This window comes from Panthera tigris, chromosome B4 (genome assembly GCF_018350195.1).
Source record: "Panthera tigris isolate Pti1 chromosome B4, P.tigris_Pti1_mat1.1, whole genome shotgun sequence".
In the NCBI taxonomy this organism is placed as follows: Eukaryota; Metazoa; Chordata; class Mammalia; order Carnivora; family Felidae; genus Panthera; species Panthera tigris.
In genome coordinates this window covers 81,454,223-81,478,979 of record NC_056666.1, presented here as the reverse complement: position 1 = coordinate 81,478,979, position 24,757 = coordinate 81,454,223, and the positions used below count along the sequence as shown (strand labels likewise).

The 24,757-nt window shown below is 43.7% G+C and overlaps 2 protein-coding genes across 2 annotated transcripts; one reads left to right on the top strand and one right to left on the bottom strand.

Annotated features, from left to right (window-relative positions):
• The first annotated feature begins 2,507 nt into the window (after positions 1–2,507).
• LOC102971491 (olfactory receptor 9-like) lies at positions 2,508–3,446 on the top strand. Its single transcript, XM_007081585.1, has one exon. The coding sequence runs from the start codon at positions 2,508–2,510 to the stop codon at positions 3,444–3,446; it is 939 nt and encodes a 312-aa protein (XP_007081647.1).
• Positions 3,447–15,799: 12,353 nt separating this feature from the next.
• LOC102971200 (olfactory receptor 10P1) lies at positions 15,800–16,738 on the bottom strand. The gene has a single exon (XM_007081584.1). The coding sequence runs from the start codon at positions 16,736–16,738 to the stop codon at positions 15,800–15,802; it is 939 nt and encodes a 312-aa protein (XP_007081646.1).
• Between the last annotated feature and the right edge of the window lie 8,019 nt (positions 16,739–24,757).

The following is a 24,757-nucleotide window of genomic DNA, read 5'->3' as shown; positions in this document are numbered from 1 at the left end:
TTGAAATATTCAGAAACACTCACTACTAATTCAAATTGCATAATTAAACTATTAATAAAAACATTTCCAAAGGTGTAAGTAGGCATCATTGGTTGAAAATAAATTAGACATTTAAAAATATCAAAATATGTTAGAGGTGCCTGGATAGCTCAGTCGGTTGAGTGTCGGACTTCTGCTGAGGTCATGATCTCACGGTTCGTGGGTTCGAGCCCCGCATGGGGCTCTGTGCTGACAGCCCAGAGCCTGGAGCCTGCTTTGGATTCTGTGTCTCCCTCTCTCTCTCTATCCCTCCCCTGCTCATGCTCTGTCCCTTTTCGTCTCTCAAAAATAAATAAACGTTAAACATTTTTTTAAATATCAAAATATGTTAAAACAAATTTCATGTTTTTCTTTTAATGTTTTATAAATTATTTTTTCCTGCTGTATGATCATTGGATCAAAAACATTAAAAAAGTAAACAACATACACACACACACACACACACACACACACACAAACTCCACGTCTTTTTCATTCAGAGCTTATCATTTACTACTTTGGTGTCCATCTGTCTATCTATCTGATATATATTTTATATTAAGAATTTATTGGTCTTTTAACCCTGCTTTTATCATGTAATAATATGTTGTAAACACCTTTCTCTATCAATAAATTCACTTCTATTTAAAAAAAAATTTTAAATAAATTAACCTTTAAAAACAAACTTTTAAAAATAAACATTTTTGGGGTGCCTGGGTGGCTCAGTTGGTTAAGCATCCAACTTCAGCTCAAGTCATAATCTCATGGATTGTGAATTTGAGCCCTGAATCATGCTCTGTGCTGACATCTGGGAGCCTGGAGCCTGCTTCAGAGTCTGTGAAGAGTCTGCTCCCTCTCTCTCTGCCCCTCCCCCACTCATGCTCTGTCTCTCTTTTTCAAAAATAAACATTAAATAATGAAATAAATATAAACATTTTTAAGAATAGTTTTAGATTTACAGAAGAATTACAAAGATAGTACACCTAGTTCCCAAGTATTCTGTGTCTGGGGCATCCGGGTGGCTCAGTTGGTTTAACGCCTGACTTGGGCTCCTGTCATGATCTCGCAGTTTCTGAGTTCGAGCCCCACGTCAGGCTCTGTGCTGACAGCTCAGAGCCTGGACTCTGCTCTGGGTTCTGTCTCCCTTTCTCTCTGCCCCTCCCCTGTTCACACTCTGTCTCTCTCTCAAAAATAAATAAAACATTAAAAAAAATACTCCGTGTCCAGTTTCCTTTATTAGTAACATCTTATGTTAGTATGATACATTAGTCACAATTAGTGAACCAATACTGATATGTTATTATTAACTAAGATTCACGCTTTGTTCAGATTTCCTTAGTTTTGGCCCAATATTCTTTTTTTTTTTTTTTTTCCCTTTCAAGGATACTACATTTCATTTAGTTGTTATGCTCTGTAGTTTCTCAGATGTTCCTTGTTTTGGATGACCTTCCTTGACAGTTTTGAGGAGTATTGGTCAGATATTTTGTAGCATGTGTCTCTATTAGAATTGTCTGACATTTTTCTTATGATTAGCCTGGAGTTATGGGTTTCAGGAGAAAGGCCACAGGAGGGACATGCCATTGTCATCACACGAGATCAAAGGTACATACTATCAACATGATTTGACACAGCTGATTCTCACTTGGTTGAGGTGGTGTTTGTCAGGCTGCTCCACTGTAAAGTTACTCTTTTGTCACCTTCTTTCCAGAAAGTCACTATATGTAGCCCACACTTAAGGAGTGGGGAGTTATCCTTCCCCTCCTTGAAGGTGGATTGTTTACATAAATTATTTGAAATTCTTAATAAACTTTTTGCAGCCTAGAAAAGACTCTAACACTCTCCTTAGCTTCCGTTGCCTATTTTCCCTCCCTATCCTCTGGGAATCTGGCTCTTGGGGGGGGGACAGAGCACCTGTTGATGTGCTGCCAAGGAAGGCATCCTGAGGGCTGTGGGGACTCATCTGTAGGTAAAAGCACCCTGTGCCTTCTCTCTTTAGCCTGTGATCCTGTGCCTTCTCTTTCTTTCTCTTGTTCCCACTCCAGCTCTTCCTCTGCCTCATGGTTGATCTATTTTTCTTCCAGTTTGCTGCTAGCTTTGTTTATTCTGTCTGCTCACCCATCTTTCTGCCCATTTTCACCACGACTTTCTCAAAGGGAGCTCTTTTACCTGTACCAGCTCTTTGCTCCTCGAACCCAGAACTCAGTGAATAGAAGGACCACCCTGATTTCTTTCCAGTTCCCAGGCTTAAGGAAGGCCTGCCATTCTCCCTCTATTCCTCTGGTTTGTCTTCTTTCTGTTCTGAGGGAGTTTCTGGGAGGGAATTGCTACCGGCTCAGGTGCTCACGCATCTCATTCCTGGTAACTGGAATGTTCCTGTAGACTATTTCATGCCTTTCCTGCTGCAGCAGGAGCCTTTGCCTTTGCCTGGCTGCCTTCTGGTGCTGCATGAGCCCCTGCCCGGCTCCTTCTTCCAGTCTGGACTTGAGGATATGGGTAGTGGCAATGGCACAGCAGTAACTGAGTTTGTTTTGCTGGGGTTCTCGGGTTTTGGTCCCCTTCGGGGTCCTCTGTTTTGGGGGGTGCTTTGCATCTACCTGGTCACCTTGCTGGGCAACTCCCTCATCATCCTCCTCACGCTGGCAGACCCTGCCCTGCACTTGCCCATGTATTTCTTCCTTCGCCACTTCTCCATGGTGGAAATCCTCTACACCACAACCGTCGTGCCTAGGATGCTGGCTGATCTCCTCGCCTCCTGCCCCACCATCTCACCTGCCAGCTGCTTCACCCAGCTGTATTTCTTTGCCCTCTTTGGCATTGCTGAATGCTGCTTGCTCACTGCCATGGCCTATGACCGCTACGCTGCCATCTGCCGGCCGCTGCATTATACCACTCTGATGAACCAGGAAGCTTGTGTGAGCATGGCAGGGGCCTCCTACCTCATGGGCATCATTACAGGCACCACTCACTCCCTCTTCATCTTCACTTTGCCCTTCCGTGGTGCCAACACAATCCACCACTTCCTCTGTGACATCCTGCCTGTGCTGAGGCTGGCTAGTGCCAGCACCTTCTGGGGCGAAGTGGGCAATCTTGCCGTCACAATAGCCTTTATCCTGACCCCCTTCTTACTGATCGTAGCCTCCTATGCCTGCATCCTTGCCACCCTCCTTGGGGTCACAACATCCCAGGGACGTCGAAAAGTCTTCTCTACCTGTTCTTCCCACCTGTTTGTGGTCATACTCTTTTTTGGGACTGGGACTGTTGCATATATGAGGCCTTGGGCAGGCTCCTCTCAGGACACGGACCAGATCCTTGCTCTCTTCTACACAGTTGTCACTCCTGTGTTCAACCCTTTTGTCTACACTCTGAGGAACAGGGAGGTTACAGGGGCAATGAGGCGGCTTGTGAAGAAATACCTTTGGAGCCCTTGATTCCCTTGAGTTATTGAAGATAAGGGCCTGATCCTTGGATGTTTTCAGAGGAGGGAGAAGCTAGGACCCTTGGTCCCCAGGGATCTGGTCTGCTCTGCATTGTGAGTGTGAGGTTCCCTGGCCTGCCCAGTTCGAGGGCCCAAGCCACTGACATGATTCTCAGAGCTCTGCTTCTGGGGTCTCCTCTTATGGCCTTGACCTGTCTTGTTTGTAGGTGCAGAGCTGCAAAAACATACACTGGAGGAATGGGTGAGGAAAGAGGGCAGTTGTGCCCATCTTGTGCGATAATTGAGCAATTTCTGCTCTTTTCTGAGGTTCAAGGCACTGTGTGGGACCATGCTTCCTGGTGATAACTCTCTTCTCCCAGACTCCTCATTGCAAGCCTTTCTCACTCATATCAGTTGCCTTTCGTACAGCAGGAGCTCTTTCAGTCCAGGTGCAAGGTCTGATCTGTGTGACTGGGTTGGCAGGGAAGGAACAGAAGCAGGGCGTAGCTTGTCTGGCTCAGAAGCTCAGGCGCCAAGTCTTGCTTAGTGTTGCTTTAGGTCTGGAAGCATCTGCCTAGTACTTTGCTCATTTACAACTGTCATCCTGGGATCCCTGAGATGTTAATATTTTCTACTTAGCTTCCTTCTCACCTGCTGCCTGACTTGCTCTCTATTTTCTCCTCTGGTTCTAAGGTAAAAATGCACATATGATTTCTCTCCCCTGACCGATCAAAAGGTCCAGTCTGGCCCCTTGACTCCCAAGATGATGCCTTTGTTTCTTGTAAACTGTCCACTATTTCTACTTGGAGTCCACCTTAATATGCTGGATAGAGAGACCTGGCACTATTTTACTTTTCTTGGGAAGCCAGTTCTTGCTTGTTCGTTAACTTACTTTCAGCAATAAGCCACAGGAGGGGCCAATATGAACAGGGAAATCATTCTCAAGACACAATAAATGGGGCCTTTAAAATAGCATTGATTTTCAGTTTACAAAATTAACACTATTAATCGCAGAAAATTTTACATTCTGAAGAAAAGAAAATAACTATTACCATTTTGACGTTAATGTTCTTGGGAAATTATTGTACTCTGGTTTCCCTCTATATATGTATATGAACATATTTTTAAAAACTAAAAATGGGATTTTATTGTCTAGGTTGTTCTATAACCTTTATTTTCCACTTTACTAAACTATATGATAGCATTTTACCATATAAGTAGACTTCCAAAGCATGATTTTAATATCCTTATAGTATTGATATATGGATACATACTATAATATTAAGCAACTCCTACTATTGGAATTAATAATATTTTGAAAGTGTATTTATTTATTTATTTATTTATTTTTAAAAAGGACAGCTCCAGTTTCTTGGTGACAAATTGCAGACCAGAGATGTGTCTTTTTTTTTTTTTTAAGTTTATTTATTATCTTGAGAGAGAGAGAGAAAGACCATGAGTGGGGAAGGGGCAGAAAGAGAGGGAGAGGGAGGGGCGTCTGGGTGGCTCAGTTGATTAAGCATCCGACTTCAGCTCAGGTCATGGTCTCACAGTTTGTAAGTTCAAGCCCCGTGTTGGGCTCTGTTCTAACAGCTCAGAGCTTGGAGCATGCTTTGGATTCTGTGTCTCCCTCTCTCTCTTCCCTCCCCCACTCACACTCTGTCTCTCTCTGTCTCTCAAAAATGAATAAATGTTAAAAAAAAAAAAAAGAAAGAGAGGGAGAGACAGTATCCCATGCAGGACTTGATCCCATGAACTGTGAGATCATGATTTGAACTGAAATCAAGAGTCAGAAGCTTAACCAAATGAGCCACCCAGGCGCCCCTGGAATTAATAACCTTTGTTATAAATTTTGCCGAGATAGATATCATTGCACTTATGTCTTTGTATTGTTATCTTATGTTTTTTATGAGCACAAATTTCTAGAAGTAGAATTGCTGGGTAAAAACTCATACAGTTTTAGAGCTTTTGAAACATATTGCCAAATTGCCTTCCAAGAGAATTCTTATTTTTTTGCAGCCCAGTTGAGGGCTGTCCAATGTTCAGGGCAAGGAAATTGATGGATTAAGGATGAGGAGTATGTTGGTGTTAGATGGCCTAGGGAAAAGAAAGATGGAGAGGTGTGGATATTTAATATTCTTATAGCGCAGAAAAGATGTGATGAGGAAGACAAGAACCCACTTTCCCTCAGTCAGACGAGGTCTGGCTGAGACAGAGGTGGACTGAGAGGGCAACATGGGGCATCACCGTCAGACCCAAGGATGACTTCCTGATAGAGTTGGTGTCTGAACAAGACAAGGGGAGACGATTCTTTCTCCATTGTTCTGAGCTGGGGTTGTGACAAGAGGAGGATGTGATGAAATCAGACTGGCTCAGCCCAAGTTGGTTTCATGCTTTTCTCACTTGAGATGGTGACCATAATCTCAGGAAGCTGAGGTCCCCTATTTTCAGGGTTCCTGGTTAGAACTGTCAGGAAAATACAGAGTGCTCTGTTAAATTTGAATTTCAGATAAACAACGAACAATATTATAGTATAAGTATGTCCCATAAAATATTTGGCCGCAGGGATTTAGCATTGTTTTATCTTTCTGGGGAAAGAAATATTTGGGGGATGCCTGGCTGGGTCAGTCAGTGGAGCGTTCGCCTCTTAATTTTGGCTTGGGTAATGATCTTGCGGTCATGAGATTAAGTCCTGAGTCTGGCTCCATGCTGGGTATAGGCCATGTTTGGGATTCTTTCTCTCCCTCTTTCTCTGCCCCTCTTCCCCCCAAATAAATAACAACAACAAAAATACTAAATTTTTTTTAATGTTTTATTTATTTTTGAGACAGTGAGAGACAGAGCATAAGCAGGGGAGGGGCAGAGAGAGAGCGAGACACAGAATCTGAAGCAGGCTCCAGGCTCTGAGCTGTCAGCACAGAGCCTGACGCGGGGCTCAAACTCACAAACCGCGAGATCATGACCCGAGCCGAAGTCGGACGCTCAACCGACTGAACCACCCAGGCGCCCCCCAAAAATCTTTTTTTAAAGGAAATATTAGGGACATAGTTACATAAAAAATTATTCACTGTGCATCAGAAAGTCAAATTTAACTGGACATCTTGTATTTTTATTTGTTAAATCTGGCAACTCTAGTCCCACGTGTTGTTTGAGCAGGACTGGAACTGCAGTTGGAGATGAGGAGTTAAGTAGAAAACTCTGATCACCTCCATTAAGGAAGAAGGAAGCCCCTTGGGAAATAGAGTAGTTTCCTATGATATGAGTCCTTTGTTTGACCAGAGACCCACTCTGAGTACTTGTGTGAATGTTGGCCCTCCTGTAAGTGCAAAGGAGGATATAGGATTCTGAAGATGGAGGAGCCCAAGTCAATCCTTGTGAATCGAGGGCATTAAAGAGTAGAATGGGGTCCCTTATGTAACTGGAAAGTCAAGGAGAATATAGAGCTAGCTAAGGAAGGTTGACCAGAAGGCTAGGTTATAAATGGCACTATGGCATAATGCTTTAGAGTTTGGCTTTGGTGTGGAGCAGGTCCAAGATCAAATCCTGACTGTCATTTACCATCTTTGAAACTTTGGAAGATTTCTTAACATGTTTATGCCTTAATTTCCTCAACTGTAGAATAATGATTACAAAAGTTTCTATGCTTCACAGGATTGTTGTAAGGATTAAATGTAGCCTCCTCCAGTCATTCTTTACTATATGACCACTTAGCATGATCTGAAATCAACTTGTTTATTTGTTTGTGGTTTCTCTCCCTTCACTAAAATATATGTCCCATAAAGGCAGTAATGTTGCCTGTCTTGTTCATCAGTGTATTCCTAGTGTCTGGCACATAGTGGATGTTCAGAAAACATTTGTTGACTGGGTCAATAAATATAAGAGAATTGCTTCGCACAGTGCATGGCAAATAGTGAAGTGTAAACTAATCTATTTTGATTACTACTATGATTGATACTATTATAATTTGTTATTTCTTAAAAATTTTTAAATTTTATTTTAGAGAGAGAGAGAGCAGGGGAGAGGGGCAGAGGGAGAAAGGGAATCCCACGTAGGCTCCATATTCAGTGTAGAGCCCAACTCAGGGCTTGATCCCATGACCCTGGGATCATGACTGATCTGAAATCAAGAGTTGGACACTCAACCAACTGAGCCACCCAGGTGCCCCTATGATGACTTTCATAGAGATTTTTTAAAAGTTTAGTTATTTATCCAGAGAGAGAGAGAGAGAGAGAGAGAGAGAGAGCACATGAGCACATGAGCAGGAGAAGGGCAGAGAGAGAGGGAGAGACGGAATCTCAAGCAGGCTCTGTGCTGTCAGTACATGATGTGGGGCTCCAATGCACAAGGTGTGAGATCATGACCTGAACTGAAACCAAGAGTCGGCAGGCCATTTAACAGACTGAGACACCCAGGCACCCCACATAGAGGTTTTTAGATCTTAAAAATTGGGGACTTTCTCCGTTGAAAAGAATTCCTCTAGGGGCACCTAGGTGGCTCAGTGGGTTAAGCAGCCGACTTTGGCTTGGGTCGTGATCTCGTGGTTTGTGAGTTCGAGGCAGCTGGGAGCCTGGAGCCTGTTTCAGATTCTGTGTCTCCCTCTCTCTCTGCTCCTTCCCTGCTTGCACTCTGTCTCTCTCTCTCTCTTTCTCAAAAATAAATAAACATTAAAAAAAATTCTTCTAAAGTTGCTGGAAAGTCTAAAATGTGTTACGTTGAGGGCCTGAATGCAGAATGCATGCTTAGGGCAGAGCCCTGAGTCCAGCTGTGCACTGAGTGTGGAGCCTGCTTAAGATTCTTTCTCCCTCTTCCTTTGCCCCTCTTTCCTTCTCTAAAAAAATGTGTTATGTTGAAAAAGGTAAGGACAAGTGGGGTGTGGGCTTTTGAAGAGAGGGGATTTGGAAATTAGGAAATCTTGATGCACACTGTGAGTAGAGATGGGCCATGGAGGAGAAGGAAAAGGGTAGCAAGTGAGCAACTCTGGGGTGGAGAAAAAAGAACTCTGGTGGCATACAGAGCTATAGGAATCCTGGAGAACCAGGCTTAGAAAATGATTAGGAACCAAGAGAAGTTTAGAGACCAGAGTTACAGCTAAGGTCACACCACAAGAGTGGTCTGATTAGGAGGCTGTTGGCACTGCCACCATTGGTTATTGGTGACTCTTCTGGCACTGTGTGGCTCTGCTGATTATGGGCCCTGAATTGCACTGCTGACATCACCAAAATGAGTTGTAAACTTTCCTCCACTGTTTGTATCACTCGCACTCAATTTAAAGTCTAGCACTAGGGCTAGCCAAGGTCATAGGCTTGTGTCTTGGCTGCCAGACTTTAGGGGAAGCCAATATTTTGGCCTTACTATCTTTTGTATACCAGGGTGGATATTTGTCTCTCACAAAGCCCTTAACCACCAACTCAAAGTAAATGGCGAGTTGTTCTCAGCAGTGGTCGTAACTGGGTTAGCTTGGTAAAGGGAAGCCCCTTTTGTCAAGTTCATGCATGGCCTCCTTTCTTGCCATGACAGCCATTTTATTCACAGGTTCATTATGAATGAACTGGGCATGATTTGCTGGGGAAGGAGGGGTAGATGAAACTTTCTTTGTGTCTCCAGGATGTGCTTGGGCTCCATCTGAATTTAACATTACCACTTATTTTTAAAAGTTTTAATTTAAATTCCAGCTAGTTAACATTCAGTAACACTATCACTTATTGATGAAGTGCTATTGAGAATGCCTAGCTTTAGGCTGGGTGGATCATGTTATGCCCAATGTACAGAGGGTGATACAATTCAACGGGCACAAGTGAGAGAAGGGCAGAGAGAGAGAGAGAGAGGGAGAAAGGGAGAGAAGTAGAGAGAGAAAGAGAAGCAGGGCTCATCTGAAGCGGGGCTTGTGTTTTTTTTGCCCAAAGTGGGGCTTGAGCTCACCTGAAGTGGGGCTTGAGCTCACCCAATGTGGGATTCAAACTCACGAACCATGAGATCATGACTTAAGCTGAAGTCAGATGCTGAACGACTGAGCCATCCAGGCGCCCCCTTTTTTCATATTTTTTAAAGAAGTTTTTTTAATGTTTATTTATTTATTTATTTATTTATTTATTTATTGAGAGAGAGAGAGAGAGAGAGAGAGAGAGAGAGAGCTGAGGAGGGGCAGAGAGAGAGAGGGAGAGAGAATTCCAAGCAGGCTTCACTCTGTTAGGACAGAGCCATACATGGGGCTGGATCCCATGAACCATGAGATCATGACCTGAGCTGAAACCAAGAGTTGGACCCTTAACCAACTGAACCACTCAGGCACTCCAGTTTCTTTTCTCATCTTATTTATTTATTTATTTAAAAAATTTTTTTTTAACATTTAATTATTTTTGAGACAGAGAGAGACAGAGCATGAACAGGGGAGGGGCAGAGAGAGAGGAAGACACAGAATTCGAAGCAGGCTCCAGGCTCTGAGCTGTCAGCACAGAGCCCGACGCGGGGCTCGAACTCACGGACCGTGAGATCATGACCTGAGCCGAAGTCGGACGCTTAACGGACAAAGCCACCCAGGCGCCCCTCTTTTCTCATCTTAAATAAACATTTGTGCCTAATTTTATATTAGTAGTTTTTTGTTTATTTTATTAAATAGGGCCATCTCAAATTATATAAGCTTTAGGTCCCACAAAATCAGGATCTCTCCCTTTGCCTACCACATAGGGTTTTTATGGGAGTTAAATAAGACAATCACTAGTCAAGAGGTTATTATCACGTTATTATATGAGTACAATATGTACTCAAATGATATTAGCTATTATTATTACTGTTTATTCTGGCTTAAATGCCTTTCTGTGCTTCTGGTTAGGTCCTAATCACTTCCTTTATGCCTCAAATTTCTACCAGGTCACTGCACTGTATACCCCTTCTTTTCAATGGAGAGTGTGCTGGAATCATCTGGATTCCAGTTACAGCAGTGGGATTTGTAAGTGGTAGACATTGTCTTTTATTTTATTTATTTATTTTGGTCTTTATCTTTCAAACACCCCTCTAATGTTTGGGAAGTTTCCTGCCTTGTAAGTCCCCTTTCTCCAAGGTAGTAGCCAGAAAACTTCTATTCCCAGCTACCTTTGTAGCTAGGGCACTGGCATGTGACTGTGGTTCTACTGTAAGTCATACATTGGTTTGGAGTTGAGCAATGTGGCAGAGGGATGTAGAATTTATGGTCTGGAGAGCGTGTGGAGAAGGCATCTGGCTCATGGGGACAGCTGTGGCAGAACTCTGATGTCTGGGCCTGAGGGTCATCAGTATGCACTGGACAGTGTTGGGTGAACTGAGTCTGGTGTCAGTGGTATGGATGCTGGAATGCCCTTGTGGAGTGTTGAGTTTCATCCTTGATGTGTGGCCGAGGACCTTGACTCTCTGCTTCCCTTGGAGACTGCACTGCTAAGTCTTCTTTGATCAATTCCTCTCTGCTTCAGATGATCAGAGCAGAATCTGTGGTTTGCAGTGGGATGTCCTAAGAAACTGATTAGTGGTCTCTGGCTCTTTTTCTGCCATTGTTATCTATTCTTCACATCGCGACTAGAACGATCTTTTAAAAACTCAAATCCCGGGGCGCCTGGGTGGTTCAGTTGGTTAGGTGTCTGACTTCAGCTCAGGGCATGATCTCATGGTTTGTGAGTTTGAGCCCTGTGTCAGGATCCCTGTTGTCAGCATGGAGCCCACTTGGATCCTCTCTCCCCCTCTGTCTCTGCCCCCCACCCTCCACTCTCATGTGCTCTCTCTCTCTCAAAAATAAATTTAACATTAAAAAAATTAAAAACCCCTCAAATCCCATCTCATCACTCAGGATGAGTCCCCAAATTTGTAAGTGACCCCCAATACCCTTCATAATCTATACTGTGTGGAGGTGGGAGCACATCTATTATCCCGTTCCTTAGATTTTCCACAAAATGAGGGGATTTTTTAATTACTTTCAAAGAAGGGAACAAGGGTGGGGACATCTCCCACCTTTCTGTCAAGACTTCACCGCTTCTTCTGGGGAGGAGGAGACCTTACTGCTGACACTGTAGAAAGCATATTGACCATGCATGGCCTAAGCCCTCTTTGGCTTTCTTTCTCAGGCTGCCCTGCTTGAGGCTGCATACACTTTTTCCCCCTTCAGATGGTGAGCTCAGGGGTAGGCCTGTTTGGGTTGACTTGTAATTTATACAGATTCTCCACTTGTACCTGGGGGGTGATGGTAAACGTGGGGAATAGGAAGCTCATTTTGACCTTGGGTTCAAGCCATATCCTCCAATTCAGTAATAAAGCTGATCTTTTGCTCCCTATCTATTACCAATATATTTTCTTAGTTGGGAGAGGACCCAAAATGGAGACAGATGCATGGTTAACTGAACCTCTTCACACCCCCACAATTTTGGTCATCCCTTATCTCTCGCTCTTGTCACTTCCCCATTGCTTGCTATACTAGATTGTAAAGGATGCCTTATGGCTTATAATGTGTGGGCCTTTTGGACATTTTCTTCCCTTTCTTACTTCTTACTCCAGGTAACTTCTTGTTATTCAGATTTAAGTTAAAATATCCTCTCCTCCCTGAAGCCTTCTCCATCTTTCTCAGACTGGATTCAGGACCTCTTCTTTGCTCCTTATCATCTTGTCTTGCTGCTATCTTTGGTACACATCTTTTGAAAATTATAAGTTTGTAGCTGCCTATTAATTGGCCTGCCTCCCCCATTAGTTTGTGTTTTATTCTCCTCTGCCCTGTATTCCTGGCACACAGCTTGACATAGTATTTTCTGAATGAAAACCTTGAACTTCCTAAAGGGTGCATTATTGCACACTGGAGGGCCACTCATATTGGAAGTGTTCTGTAAGAGAATGATCCCCTAAGCCCTTGGTTTCTGCATTTGTGGGGTCTCAGAATAGACACAGCTCCCAGGCTTATTGCATCTGACCATAAACAGCCTTGCCTGGGACTCCTCAGGGGGAAGCCCAAAGGGAGTGGGGTTTGGTAACCCTGACAAAGAAAAATGAGCCATAGCCATAGCTGTTCAGGGAAGCCCAGGAGGTGCTCTGCTATCTTCATGTCTACTCCAGCAGCCAGCTCCTGAGTGTCTGCTGTTCATTGTGGACAAGAGGCCCATGGAGCTGTTAAGGAGCCAGACTTTCATGTGCTCAAGGAGCACAGAGTGCAGCCCAAGATGTGGCCCTCATGGGTTGGAGGATGGGGAGCCTAGGGGGCCTCCTGAGAGGTCAGCTGTTCATAGTGGTCCTGAATACTTGTCTTCATGTATATCCAATACTTTTGTCTGTTACCTGCTGGCCCCACTGTGGTAGCTAAGTTGTTCTCATGGTGGCTGCTGTAACAATGCATGTGCATTCTGCACATTAGGGCTCCAATGGTACTGTATTGAATACTTAACATGGAAAAGTATGATTGGATACAAAATCCTTTTTCATTATTACAAAATTTCCTCTTCTTTTTTTAATTTACTATTTATTTTTGAGAAAGAGAAAACGCGAGCAGGGGAAGGGCAGAGTGAGAGGGAATATCCTAAGCAGGCTCTGTGCTGTCAGCGCAGAGTCTGACGTGGCTTGAACTCATGAAATTGTGAGAGCATGACCTGAGCCAAAATCAAGAGTAGGATGCTTAACTGACTGAGACAAAATTTTTCAAAATTACCATTTGTCAATGAAAGAAAAGGAAGAGCTAGCAAATATAAATATGTACTTGCATATAATTATAATTACTGCAAAATTTTGAATGACTTTGAAAAGACTTTCCATTTTTTATCACGCACTTATGTGAGTAGTTTTCTTTGATGGTGACCATCAGTTATTTTTAAGAAATCAGTACTTAAAGATCTTGATCAGGAGGCATCTAGTCATTTTCCTTATTTTTATTTTTTATTTTTTCAAGAGAAAGAGAAAAAGAGACAGTTTGTGCAAGTGGGGGGAGGAACAGAAGAGAGGGACAGAGAATCTTAAGCAGACTCCATGCCCAGAATGGAGCTGGACCAGGGCTCGATCTCTATGACCCACTGACCGTGAGATCCTGACCTGAGCTGAAATCAAGAGTTGGCCGCTTAATTCACTGAGCCACCAGGCGTCCCCATTCAGTCATTTTCAAGCACAAAATCTAATATAAAAATTATGTTTACAGAAACAAGCTCAATTCCTTATAAAAATATAAATATTTTATTTGGAAGTTTTATGTAAAACCAATTTTAAAAACTTCCATATTACTGTATATTTTATTTGCCTTATAATTATATAGTAAAAAGACAGTGCAATGAATTTTTTTCCATCAAGCCCTGATTGGAAGCCCCTTCAGTTTATTCCAGCGTGCCATTCAAATATTAGCACTTTCTGTGTATGCCATTATGTGAGGAAGGTTGGAAGTATGGCAGTGGGCCACTTCTTCCAGGAAGACTTCCAGAAATACCCTCAGACTGTTATCAATCATTAACCTTCCAATGCATGATTATACATTTTTATAATGACTCTCATTATATGCCTCTGCTGGATTGTTTTCTCTCCACTCCATTCTCCTCATGACCACCCCCATTATATTAGGAGCCCCATGAGAGCAAGGACCTCATCAGGTCTTTTCTGAGTATCAGGAGTGCCATATAGCTGTGGGCTCCTTGATTCTGTAACTGTTTGCGCATGTTCTCTGACCCCAAGTTCCTTTTAGCTGGTCTTTGTTTCCTTTTTTTTTTTTAATGTTTTTATTTATTTTTGAGAGACAGACAGACAGACAGACAGAGTCCAAGTTGGAGAGAAGCAGAGAGATGGAGACACAGAATCTGAAGCAGGCTGAGCTGTCAGCATAGAGCCTGATGCAGGGCTTGAACACATGAACTGTGAGATCATGACCTGAGCCAAAGTTGGATGATTAACTGACTGAGCCACCCAGGTGCCCTTCTTTTTTTTTTTTTTTTTTTTTTTTTAACATTTATTCACTTTTGAGAGACAGAGGGTGAGTGGGGGGAGGGGTGAGAGAGAGGGAGACACAGAATCCAAAGCAGGCTCTAGGTTCTGAGCTGTCAGCACAGAGCCCGATGTGGGGCTTGAACTCATGGACTGTGAGATCATGACCTGAGCTGAAGTTGGACGCTCAACTGACTGAGTCACCCAGGAACCCCTTAGCTGGTCTTTCTAAACAGAGTCTAGACCATTTTATTCCAAGTACACCAGGGTTAAGGTTTTCCCTCTGATGCTTCCAGCCTCCAAAGGGATTGCATCAGTCAACATTCTTGACAATGACAGAAGCTACCTAGATAAGGAAGCAGAAGAATAATTGATTAATAAAATACAGAGAGATGGGGACCATGCCAGGGACTAAGCTTCTAGGAGTAACTTCCAAACATCACCTGATCAGCTGAGGAAAGCACTGGTGCGGCCACCAGGAACCAGATGCCACTTCTATGCCAGAAACTTGCTGCTGCAGCCTTTTTTTTGTCCCCTGGGAGAGAGTACTGCTCCTTGTCTCTTGTGAGCACTAGCTAGTTAGGCACAAGTGCAATGATTGGTGAAACTAGGTCATGTCCTGGAGGGCTGGGAAGCATTCTCGGCTGCACAGAAGGAAGTGGTTCCTCTGCCCACCAGACTTCTAAAGAGGAGAATTCTCCAAACATTGAGAGAGGGTCAAATGTTAGGTGACCACAATGAGTGTTAAATGTTTACTCTTTGGTCTTCTCCAGGATGGCCCCAGGGCTTCACCCAGTCTGAGGTGCTGGTGGAGGAGGTATGGGATCAAGCTGATGGTGCACGTTGGGAGGGGAACAGGGAATCCAGGGAGATCCTCTTGTCCAGATGGACACTGTATGGCCCATTGTGGATGATGTCAGAAATCAAGGGAGGGGAAAGGCAAGGAAAAATATTTATGCAGAATATTTCAAGCGGGAATAACTCTCTCTCTCTTCTTAAAGGCCTCAGAGCATAAGACTGCAGCGCGTTTCTGGGAGAAAACTAGATCGAAGGGCCAGGCAAACTCCTTCATGGGCTCTGGGTCAGTCACTTAGTTGGTGTCAGTTTTATAGAAATTTGCCTTCCTTACTGACACAGAATTCTGGCTATTTGTATAGACACAGCAATCACCTTGCTCAGGGATTCAGAACCATCTAGAAGATGCTCTTCCCTATAAATGTTCTTTCTCATGAACAGCATTGCCTTCTATTCTATCTTGTCCTAATTACCCATGCTCTGATAGTGAGTCTGGGGTATGGAATAGGAGGTAAGATATAGATTTATCTCTGTTTTAACTCCAACACTTTCTGCCAGGAAACCTTATTTCTTTGAGGTGCTGCATGGTTTCTGACAGCTGGGTTTATATCTAACACCTGAAGGCTAGAAGGAAGAGTAGTCAGTGAGTGAAAAGATATCCCCTGAGTTCTTTCAAGGTGAGGAGACCTGTCTCTTCACCATGTGCCACAGGGCTCCTGCCACCTCCTTGTTTCGAAGGGTATAGATGATGGGGTTGAGCATGGGTGTGATGACTGTGTAGAAGAGGCTGAGGATGCGGTTCATGGTGACAGAGGAGCCTGCCTGGGGCCGGATGTAGGTGATGCTGGCTGTTCCAAAGAAGAGGAAGACCACAAGCAGGTGGGAGGAGCAGGTAGAGAAGACCTTGCGGCGGCTCTGGGTGGAGGCCATTGCCAGGATGGCACCCAGGATGCGGGCATAAGAGGCGACAATCAGAGAGAAGGGGACCATAATGAAGACCACAGTGGCTGTCACCACAGAGATTTCACTCCTGTGCTTCCCAGCACTTGCCAGCCTCAGTACTGGCAGGATGTCACAGAGGAAGTGTGGGATGATCGGGTGGCTGGGGAAAGGCAGAGTGAAGATGAAGGAGGAATGGGTGGTGGCTGTGATGATGCCCATGAGCCAGGAGACACCCACCATGGCTGTGCAGGCCTGCCAGCTCATGAGGGTGGAATAGTGCAGGGGCCGGCAGATGGCAGCATAGCGGTCATAGGCCATGGCTGTGAGCAGGCAGCACTCTGTGATGCCCAGGACAATGAAGACATACATCTGGGTTGCACAGCTCTGGAATGAGATGGCCTGGGGGTGTGGGGAGGCCAGGTCAGCCAGGGTCCTGGGCACGATGTCTGTGGTGTACAGGACCTCCACCACTGAGAGGTGGCGCAAGAAGAAGTACATGGGGGAGTGCAGGGCAGGGCTACCCTGTGTTAGGAGGATGATCACAGAGTTACCCAGCAAGGTGAGCAGGTAGACCAGAAGTACCACCCAGAACAGGGGGCCTTGCAGGGCCCTGAGATCAGAGAATCCTAGAAGGAGAAATTCAGGCAGAGTCTGATTTTCCTCAGTCATCACTTGAGGCCAGGACCTATGGAACAGCCAGGGAAGAGATGTTTATATAGAAATAATCAGCATTTCTGTAATTTAATAAAGCACTTTCATACAGTCCCCTCTGGAATCAACTGAGAGAGTTAGGGTCTCCACTTTATGGATGAGGCCATGGGTCTTGGAGGGGTTAAATAATTAATTTGCCTGAAATAATACCAAGGGAGTTGTAGGCCTGGGACTTGAATCTAGGTTTCTTGACTCCAAATTCCCTGTATTTTCTATGGTTCCCTGTGCTCGGAGTCCTGGTTCAGGGCTTGATTCCCATATTCCCATGGGTACAGACCCCAGTCCTGTACTTTGGATATGTCTTCAGAGTGGTGATGGCACAGTGCTATGTCCTAGGCCCCTTTGTTTCCCCTGGACTGAAACCCCAGCTTGAAAGAGACTATGTAGCACCCGCATTGGCGACTCAGCCAGGGACTGTCCCAAGCTGGTATCTGGTGATCATCATGGTGGGCTATGGATTTAGAATGCCATCCAATGGTGGGATTGTGATAATACAGCACAATTGTATCATGCTTTGGGATTCATGAAATCCTTTTTTCACAGATTACTGGGTTCCAGTCTGTTCCATGAAGGGAGTGGGACAGGGGCTGGCCATACTGTACTTTGCTCTCCTCTCATCCAGGTCCCTGTGATGAGCTACACCAGCTACTCTGTTTTAGCACACTCTGCTTTCCCAGGCCTTCTTGCATTTCCACAGAGTGCTCCCTGAAGAGAATGTTTCCATGCATTCTATTAAAATCCCACTCACCCTTCAAGCTCAATTCAAATTCCACCTCCCCCAAGGCAGTTTTTCTGTTCCTCATGGTCAGAAATGATTACCCGTGGCATTTCAGGATTAAATGTGACCACTGAGGTCATATATTTCAGCATGACTTGGGTCTTATCAACAACATTTTAGAGGGGTGCTGTGCAGTGTCTGTCTGCACATCTGCAGCAGTGGGGAACTCACCACCTAGTGAGATAGCCCCATTTATCTTTGGTCTCCTCTGCTTGTAGGACAGGTCTTTCATTATATTTGTCTTGGCTAGATTCTTAGTGTTTTACAGAATGTCTCACCACTCTTGTACCAGACAGCCCTTCAAGTATTTGAAGAAAGCACCTTTATCTGGGTTATCATGAGTCATTAGTTGTGCCTGGGTCCCAGGACTTAAAATTTTAAAAAATATTTATAAATAAATATAAATAATATTTATAAATAAATAAACAAATAAATAAATATTTATTTTTGAGAGACAGAGAGAGAGAGAGAGAGAGAGAGAGGCAGAAAGAGAGGGAGAGAGAGAATCCCAAGCAGGTACCACACTGTCAGCACACAGCCTGATGCAGGACTCGAACTCATGAACTGTGAGATCATGACCCAACCAAGAGTCAGATGCTTAACCAATTGAAGTACCCACGTGCCCCAGGTCCTAGAACTTTTTAGTGTAGTCTCCACTGTAAGACCCTGCAGGACAGTTGGGGTGGTAGTGGGGGGCTGTCTGTTTTAACTGCTGCTGGTGCTTCCCAAGTGCTTAGTTCCTGCCAGGCACCATGCCAAAGGGCTTGACATTCTCCAAATCATTGGATCTTCACAGCCACAATATGACATAGAAATCTTTACTTTCTTCATTTTATAGATGAGCAAATGAAAGCCCAGATAGTACTGATAACTTTCTTAAAGTCATACATCTAGTAGCTGAGGGTGTTTGGGCTTACATCCAGACCTAACACCTGAACCTGTGCTCTTAATCAGTTCTCAACTGTCTTAGAGGTGAGTTTTCATCACTGGGACAACTAGTATGGGATCTTGCACATGTCAAGTGTTCAGCTGGATATGTATTAGATTAATGAATGAATCCTGCTCATGAAGACAGGGGAACTGATGAATAGAAAGATGAAGTGATCTGCCTAGCATTAGGTAGCTAGTGAGACAAAGACAGGACATTGGGCCCAAGTTTTGTAGACGTCTTGGTTTCTAACATCTGCAGAGCTTTTATCACCTGCATTCGCCTCACACATGATATTAGCCCAGACATCTTCATCTGTAGGTAGGAGAGTCTCAAACTTTCTGCCTATTGCTCACAGACCTAATCTTTATCCCACCCCCACTTTATCTCTTTACTATATTTTTTGGCCTTATGTCATTTACTCTATAGCTCACATTTAGAAATTGCCGTGTGCTGGGCATTGTGCACTATCTTGGGTGACTTCATAACAGCTCTAGTGCTAGCTGTTATTTCTTCACTGCAGATGCAGAACAAGAGGTCTGAGAGCTTAAATTACTGACCCAACATCACATGATTAGGGAGTGGCAGAACCAGAATAGTAACTTGGAGCCTGAGGTTTCAACCATCATGTCTACCGTGTCTCTCACAAGGCCAACAGGCTTACCCTACACTTCTGGGAGATAAACTCCATCCAGTGAGTTTGGATAGAAGAGGTATCTGAGTCCATTCATTGGTCCTCTTCACTCCTATTTATAACCCTTCAGATGCTCACACCACTAACAACCTATGGGATAGGTCTTGTTATTTTGAAATTTAAAAAATATTATTTATGCAATTAAAATATTTAGGAGATATTTGGAGTAAAATCATCTATGATTTCCTCATTTTAGTTATTTTCTTTCTTGTATATTACCCTCAAGTCTTTGTCCCACCACCAACCTATTTACATGTTTGTAATCATAGTGTATATATAGTTTTGTCTTACCTTTTTCCACCAAAGGTTTTATTTATTTAAGTAATCTCCACACCCAATGTAGGGCTCCAACTCATGACCCCAAGACCCCAAGAGTTGCATTCTCTTCTGACTGAGCTAGTCAGGCGCTTCTTTTTCCTTTCCTTTTTATTTTTTAATTAATTAATTAATTAAATTAAAAAATTTGTGAGAGGGAGTGGGGCAGGCGCAGAGGAAGAGGGAGACAGAATCCATGCTGAGCGTGAAACTGACATAGGGCTTGTCATGAGGCTCAGTCTCACGACTGTGAGATCATGACCTGAGCCAAATTAGATGCTTAATCAACTGAGCCACACAGGTGCCCCTTTCCTTTCCTTTTTAATGTTTGCTTGAAGCATTTTGCCATCAGATCACATAGTATTCTGAGTGATCTTATTCAAAGTTCTTGTAGTAGTCTGTTGAATTTCTCGACTACCATTTAACCAACACTTCTCATACTCTTGCAATTTAAATTCTTCCATTTACCGTATTTGTTATTTTAAATAATGGTGCAGACAATATCTGTGTATGTATCATTTTGTTTCTGTTAACTTATTCCCTCAGGAAAAATTTCCGGGAGTCGAGTAATTGGCTAAGGATATGGACATTTTTATGGGTCTTGTCATGTAATACGTATTTTTGGATTTCCTTTAACTGAACACAAGTGGCAATGCCAGCCTTCCTTCCCTGAGTAAATCTGGGATTCTTCTTCATCCTGTATGGCCTCAATAAGCCTCTCTCACCATTTCCACCTCATCTTTGCCACACCTTGAGGATTGACGTCAATCCTCTAATTACATTTTGCCCCAAGATATCATCTGTGAAGGGAGAGAGATGTTTTTCTTTCCTCAACTTATACTCTCTCTTCCCTTCTCTGTTCCCAGCTCCATCCTCCTTGGTTTGCACTCTGCCTCTGTAAATCTCCCTCTTAACTTCTCTTATCTCCCATACATCCTGACATAGTTGGGACAATCTTCTGAGAGACACTGGCCCTGAGGCCACTCTTATCTTTTTCAAAATCTCCCACAGAGGAACAGAGAGGGCAGACAGTCCTTCTGGGTTATAGACAGGGGCCGAGACATTTTGTTTTTAAACATATAACATAAAACTTACCATCTTAACTACTTTTTCATGTACAGTTCAGTAGTGTTAAGTATATTCACATTGTTGTGCAACAAATCCCCAGAACTTTTTCGTCTTGCAAAACTAAAACTCTATACTCATCAATTTCCTGTTTTACCTTCCCTGTGACTCTTCTGAATGCAGAACTTCTCACCCCTACCCCTTCAGTAAGTCTTAATGACATAGGAAGGCAGATAATTCAATCAGATAATTGGTATGTTGATGGAGCAACAGATAACTTGTGGATAACCGGCTAGATGGACCTAAGACGAATGGACAAAGGCACGGCTGGCTGACTGACTGATCAGCCTAGAGAGTCCTGAATGCAGGAGGTGAGACCCTCAAAAGGGTATAGGAATTAATATTATCCTTTAGGGGTAGATTTGTCATCTTTGGGGCAAGGGAGCTGGGATTCTGGAGCCCACTGGGGGATGTGGGAAATGGGGGGATGACCGCTCTTATTAAGTCAGGGAGGTCTTGGGAAGCACAGCCAGACAGCTTGTCTTTGTTCTTTCAGATTTTTTTTTTTTGCCTAAAATATTAATTAACATATGAAATTTATTGTCAAACTGGTTTCCATACAACACCCAGTGCTCATCCCAAAAGGTGTCCTCCTCAATACCCATCACCCACTCTCCACTCCCTCCCACCCTTAAAATATTAATAATGGGAGCTGCACATAGGTGTGTGTGTGTGTGTGTGTGTGTGCGTTTGTATTGGGGAGGGTATGGGACAGCAAAGGAGGATGCGAGCAGCTCCATCTGTGGGCTCTGAGATGGGGACCATTGACAGGAACCTGAGGAAGAACGTCCCAAGTTTTCATCAGACACTGACCATAGGCAGTATGGAGACTATGAATGCCCACCCGATTTACATACTACTGTAACCCACCAGACCTGCACACTCGGCCCACTGCCTTACTTTCACTACTTTGCCACACACACCTCATCACACATTGGAAGGTTTGCATAGTCTGAGTATACACACACTTGCCTTGCTGTATTATATGCAATTTTTTTCTGGGAGAAATTGTCCAGGGCCCCCATCTCCTCATTTTTTCTCCCTGTCCAGCCAGCCTGGTGGCATCTGAGTCACACCTTTGCAAATACAATAGTAAAAATTTGGGAACCTTTACCTGGGCTCTTTTCTCTTGTGACCAGGGATAGGTATTGGCTCCCAGCCCACAGAGAGAGGTTCTAAGACCTTCTGTTCCTTTTCTCTTTCTACCCTTGGCAGGTCTAGCCTTGCCAGGGAAGGACCAAGGCTGCCCAGTACTATATGGGGCACTTACCTGGGGGAGATGGAAATGGCCACCCAGCCAGTGCAGGGGTTGCTGGGCATAGGCTTCGGCTCTGCTGTTCCCTCCCCTCTTGGAAATCTCAACCTTTGTTGTGTCCACAGTTATTATCCAGCTGCTCTTGTGTCTTCATACCCTTGGGACTCCGAGGCCCTGACTCTTGGCATTTCCCTAGGTGACTCTGAACTGAAGTAGTGTCATGGGTCAGGTGATTCTGCCTGGGTCCCCAGTGCCTACTGTATTCTCTCATCTCTCCTTGGCCTCATTTTTCTTGGCCAACCTGTGTTCTTCTCCCTTTCCTCACACCATGTTCCCTCTCCTGCCTAACTTTTACCTCCTCACTTATTGTAGGGTCTCCTTGATCACAAATAGCATGAGATTTGAGGGTTTCCCTCCAATATGTCTAGAACCTTATAATGGGTAAATCATTCATCTGTGTAAATCTTGGCTCCCAGTTAAGTATAGATGCTTCTGGAAAATTTTAGAAGTTAACTACAGTGACATATAATTTAGTCCCATTGATCTCCACTCTTAGTTTGCTTTTGTGATGGAAAGTGTTCCAGTGAAGACAGTGCTTGTCTGGTTACCCAGGGGTTCATGGCAGCGAGGACAGGGTATCCATAAATCTCCAGGTCTCTCTTGTTACTGCAGATGTTCTTAGTAGGGTCATTAAATAGAGAGTAAGCCTTCTGAATGTTTTTAGTCTGGGAAGGGTGGTGAAGTTTGGGGGTATAATAGAAGTACTACCTGGGATAGCCTGGGCCTTTTCCTTAACTCTTGATGCCTTCTGGTTGACACTTGCTTCTTCTCCAGTTCTTATTTCCCATTTTCTTCATTTGTCCCTACAGCTCCACTGAAACTCTCTTACCAAGGTCACCAACAACCCCATGTTGCCAAATCCAATGGGTAATTTTCAGTCTTTTAAAAAAATATTTATTCGTTTTTGTGAGAGACAGAGTATGAGTAGGAGAGGGGCAGACAGAGAGGGAGACACAGAACTCGAAGCAGGAAGCAGGCTCCAGGCTCTGCACTGTCAGCACAGAGGCCAACACGGGGCTCGAGCTCACAAACTATGACATCATGACCTGAGCCAAAGTTGGACACTTAACTGACTGAACCACCCAGGCGCCCCGATTTTCAGTCTTCATCTTAATCTCTCATCAGTATTTGGTACCTTCTCCTTCTTAAAACCCTTCCTTTTTTAACTTCTGTGACTCCCAAACACACATCTTTGGCCTTGGCCTCTTCTTGTATATACAACTGAGTATCTCATTTTAGAGTTTGATCATCTCAAACCTACTGTGTCTCAAATAGAACTCTTGATTCTTTCCCAAGTTTCCTCATCCCAGCAAGGGACTTGTTCCCATCCAGTTGCTCAGATAAAAAAATCTAGCTGTTCATTTTGATTCATTTAACACTACACATTCAACTTCTTGGCAACTCCTGTCAGTTCTGTCTCAAAAATGTAACCCCAACCATCTCATCATCTCTATGGCTAGGATCTTAGGCTAGCAAATTGTCCCTCACCAGGACTATCTTGTTCTCCATCTTGTCTTCACCCAGCCCATGTGATTTTCTCCAAGTGTAAGTCAGATGATATCACTCCTCTCCCTTCAACCCTCCAGTAATTCCATAGCTTCTCAGTTCAGGTAGAATAAACTGCAAACTCCTTCCCTTGATTTATAAGACCCTAATGATTTTGTCCCTGTTTATTAAGCAGGTCTTTTTATTCTGATGTTTTGACATCTGGAGCCTTACTGACCGTGGGTAGACTGCTCCTCTCAGGCTCAGCTAATTCCTAGAGACAACAAATTACAATTACAAATCCTAGAGACTGTAACACCATACCCTGATCATCCTATTTCATATTCTTTATTGCATGTATCTCAATCAGAACTATAATATTTATTGTTTTATTTGTTTGGGTGTTTAGTGTCTCTCCCACTAGAAAGTATGATCCATGCAGACAGGGACTTTGTTTTATTCATAGCTTTTGCCTCACAGCTTGGAAGAAGAGTTGGTTAGTAGCTTAGCAGAGATACATTGACAGGTATTACAGATGACACATTCAATTCCATTTCAACTCTTTCTTAGCATGACTTTCTGTCTCCTGGAGTTGAGAGAGCTAAAGATTACAGTCCCCTAACTCCCTCTCAGCTCTTGTTTATCTGAAAATTTCTTAGTTTCAATTTCATTTTTTAAAAATTTGAGTATAGTTGACACACAATGTTACGTTAACTTCAAGCGTACAACATAGTGATTCAACATCTCTATATGTTATAATGAGTGTAGCCACCATCTGTCACCATACAACATGATTACAATACTATTGAATGTATTCCCTATGCTGTACCTTTCATCCCTGTGACTTATGCATTCCATGGCTGGAATCCTGTACCTCCCACTCCCCTTCACCTATTTTTGCCCATGACCCCCAGTGCTGCCACCTCTGGCCATCATGCATGGTATGCACAACCAGGGCAAGTTCCTAAAGCTGCCACCCTCCCTCTCCTCAAGGTCAGGTAGGAACATTCCATTTTCCACTGGTACTATTATTTGGCCACTGTCTTTGTCCTCCCTTCATTGGTCTGGAGGACAGCATAGCAGACACAGAAACCCTTACTAAATTCACTCTTCAAGGCTTAAATGATAGCCAGCAAAACATGTCTTTAATGAACACTGAAATGTCCTCCAAAGTAGAAAGAGCAAAGCTGTACTCCAAAGTAGAATGGCCTTGGATATTATTACTGCCTTGAGAAGAAGCACCTGTGCCATTATCCTGACAGAATGTGTTCATGAGTCTGCTGATGTATTATCTTTATTAAATTACATGAGGAGACAAGTAAATGCCCTGAGTGATC

What these genes read in the sequence shown, in the direction of transcription:
- LOC102971200 (XM_007081584.1), bottom strand. Translation starts at nt 16,738, where the DNA reads ATGACTGAGGAAAATCAGACTCTGCCTGAATTTCTCCTTCTAGGATTC.
- LOC102971491 (XM_007081585.1), top strand. Translation starts at nt 2,508, where the DNA reads ATGGGTAGTGGCAATGGCACAGCAGTAACTGAGTTTGTTTTGCTGGGG.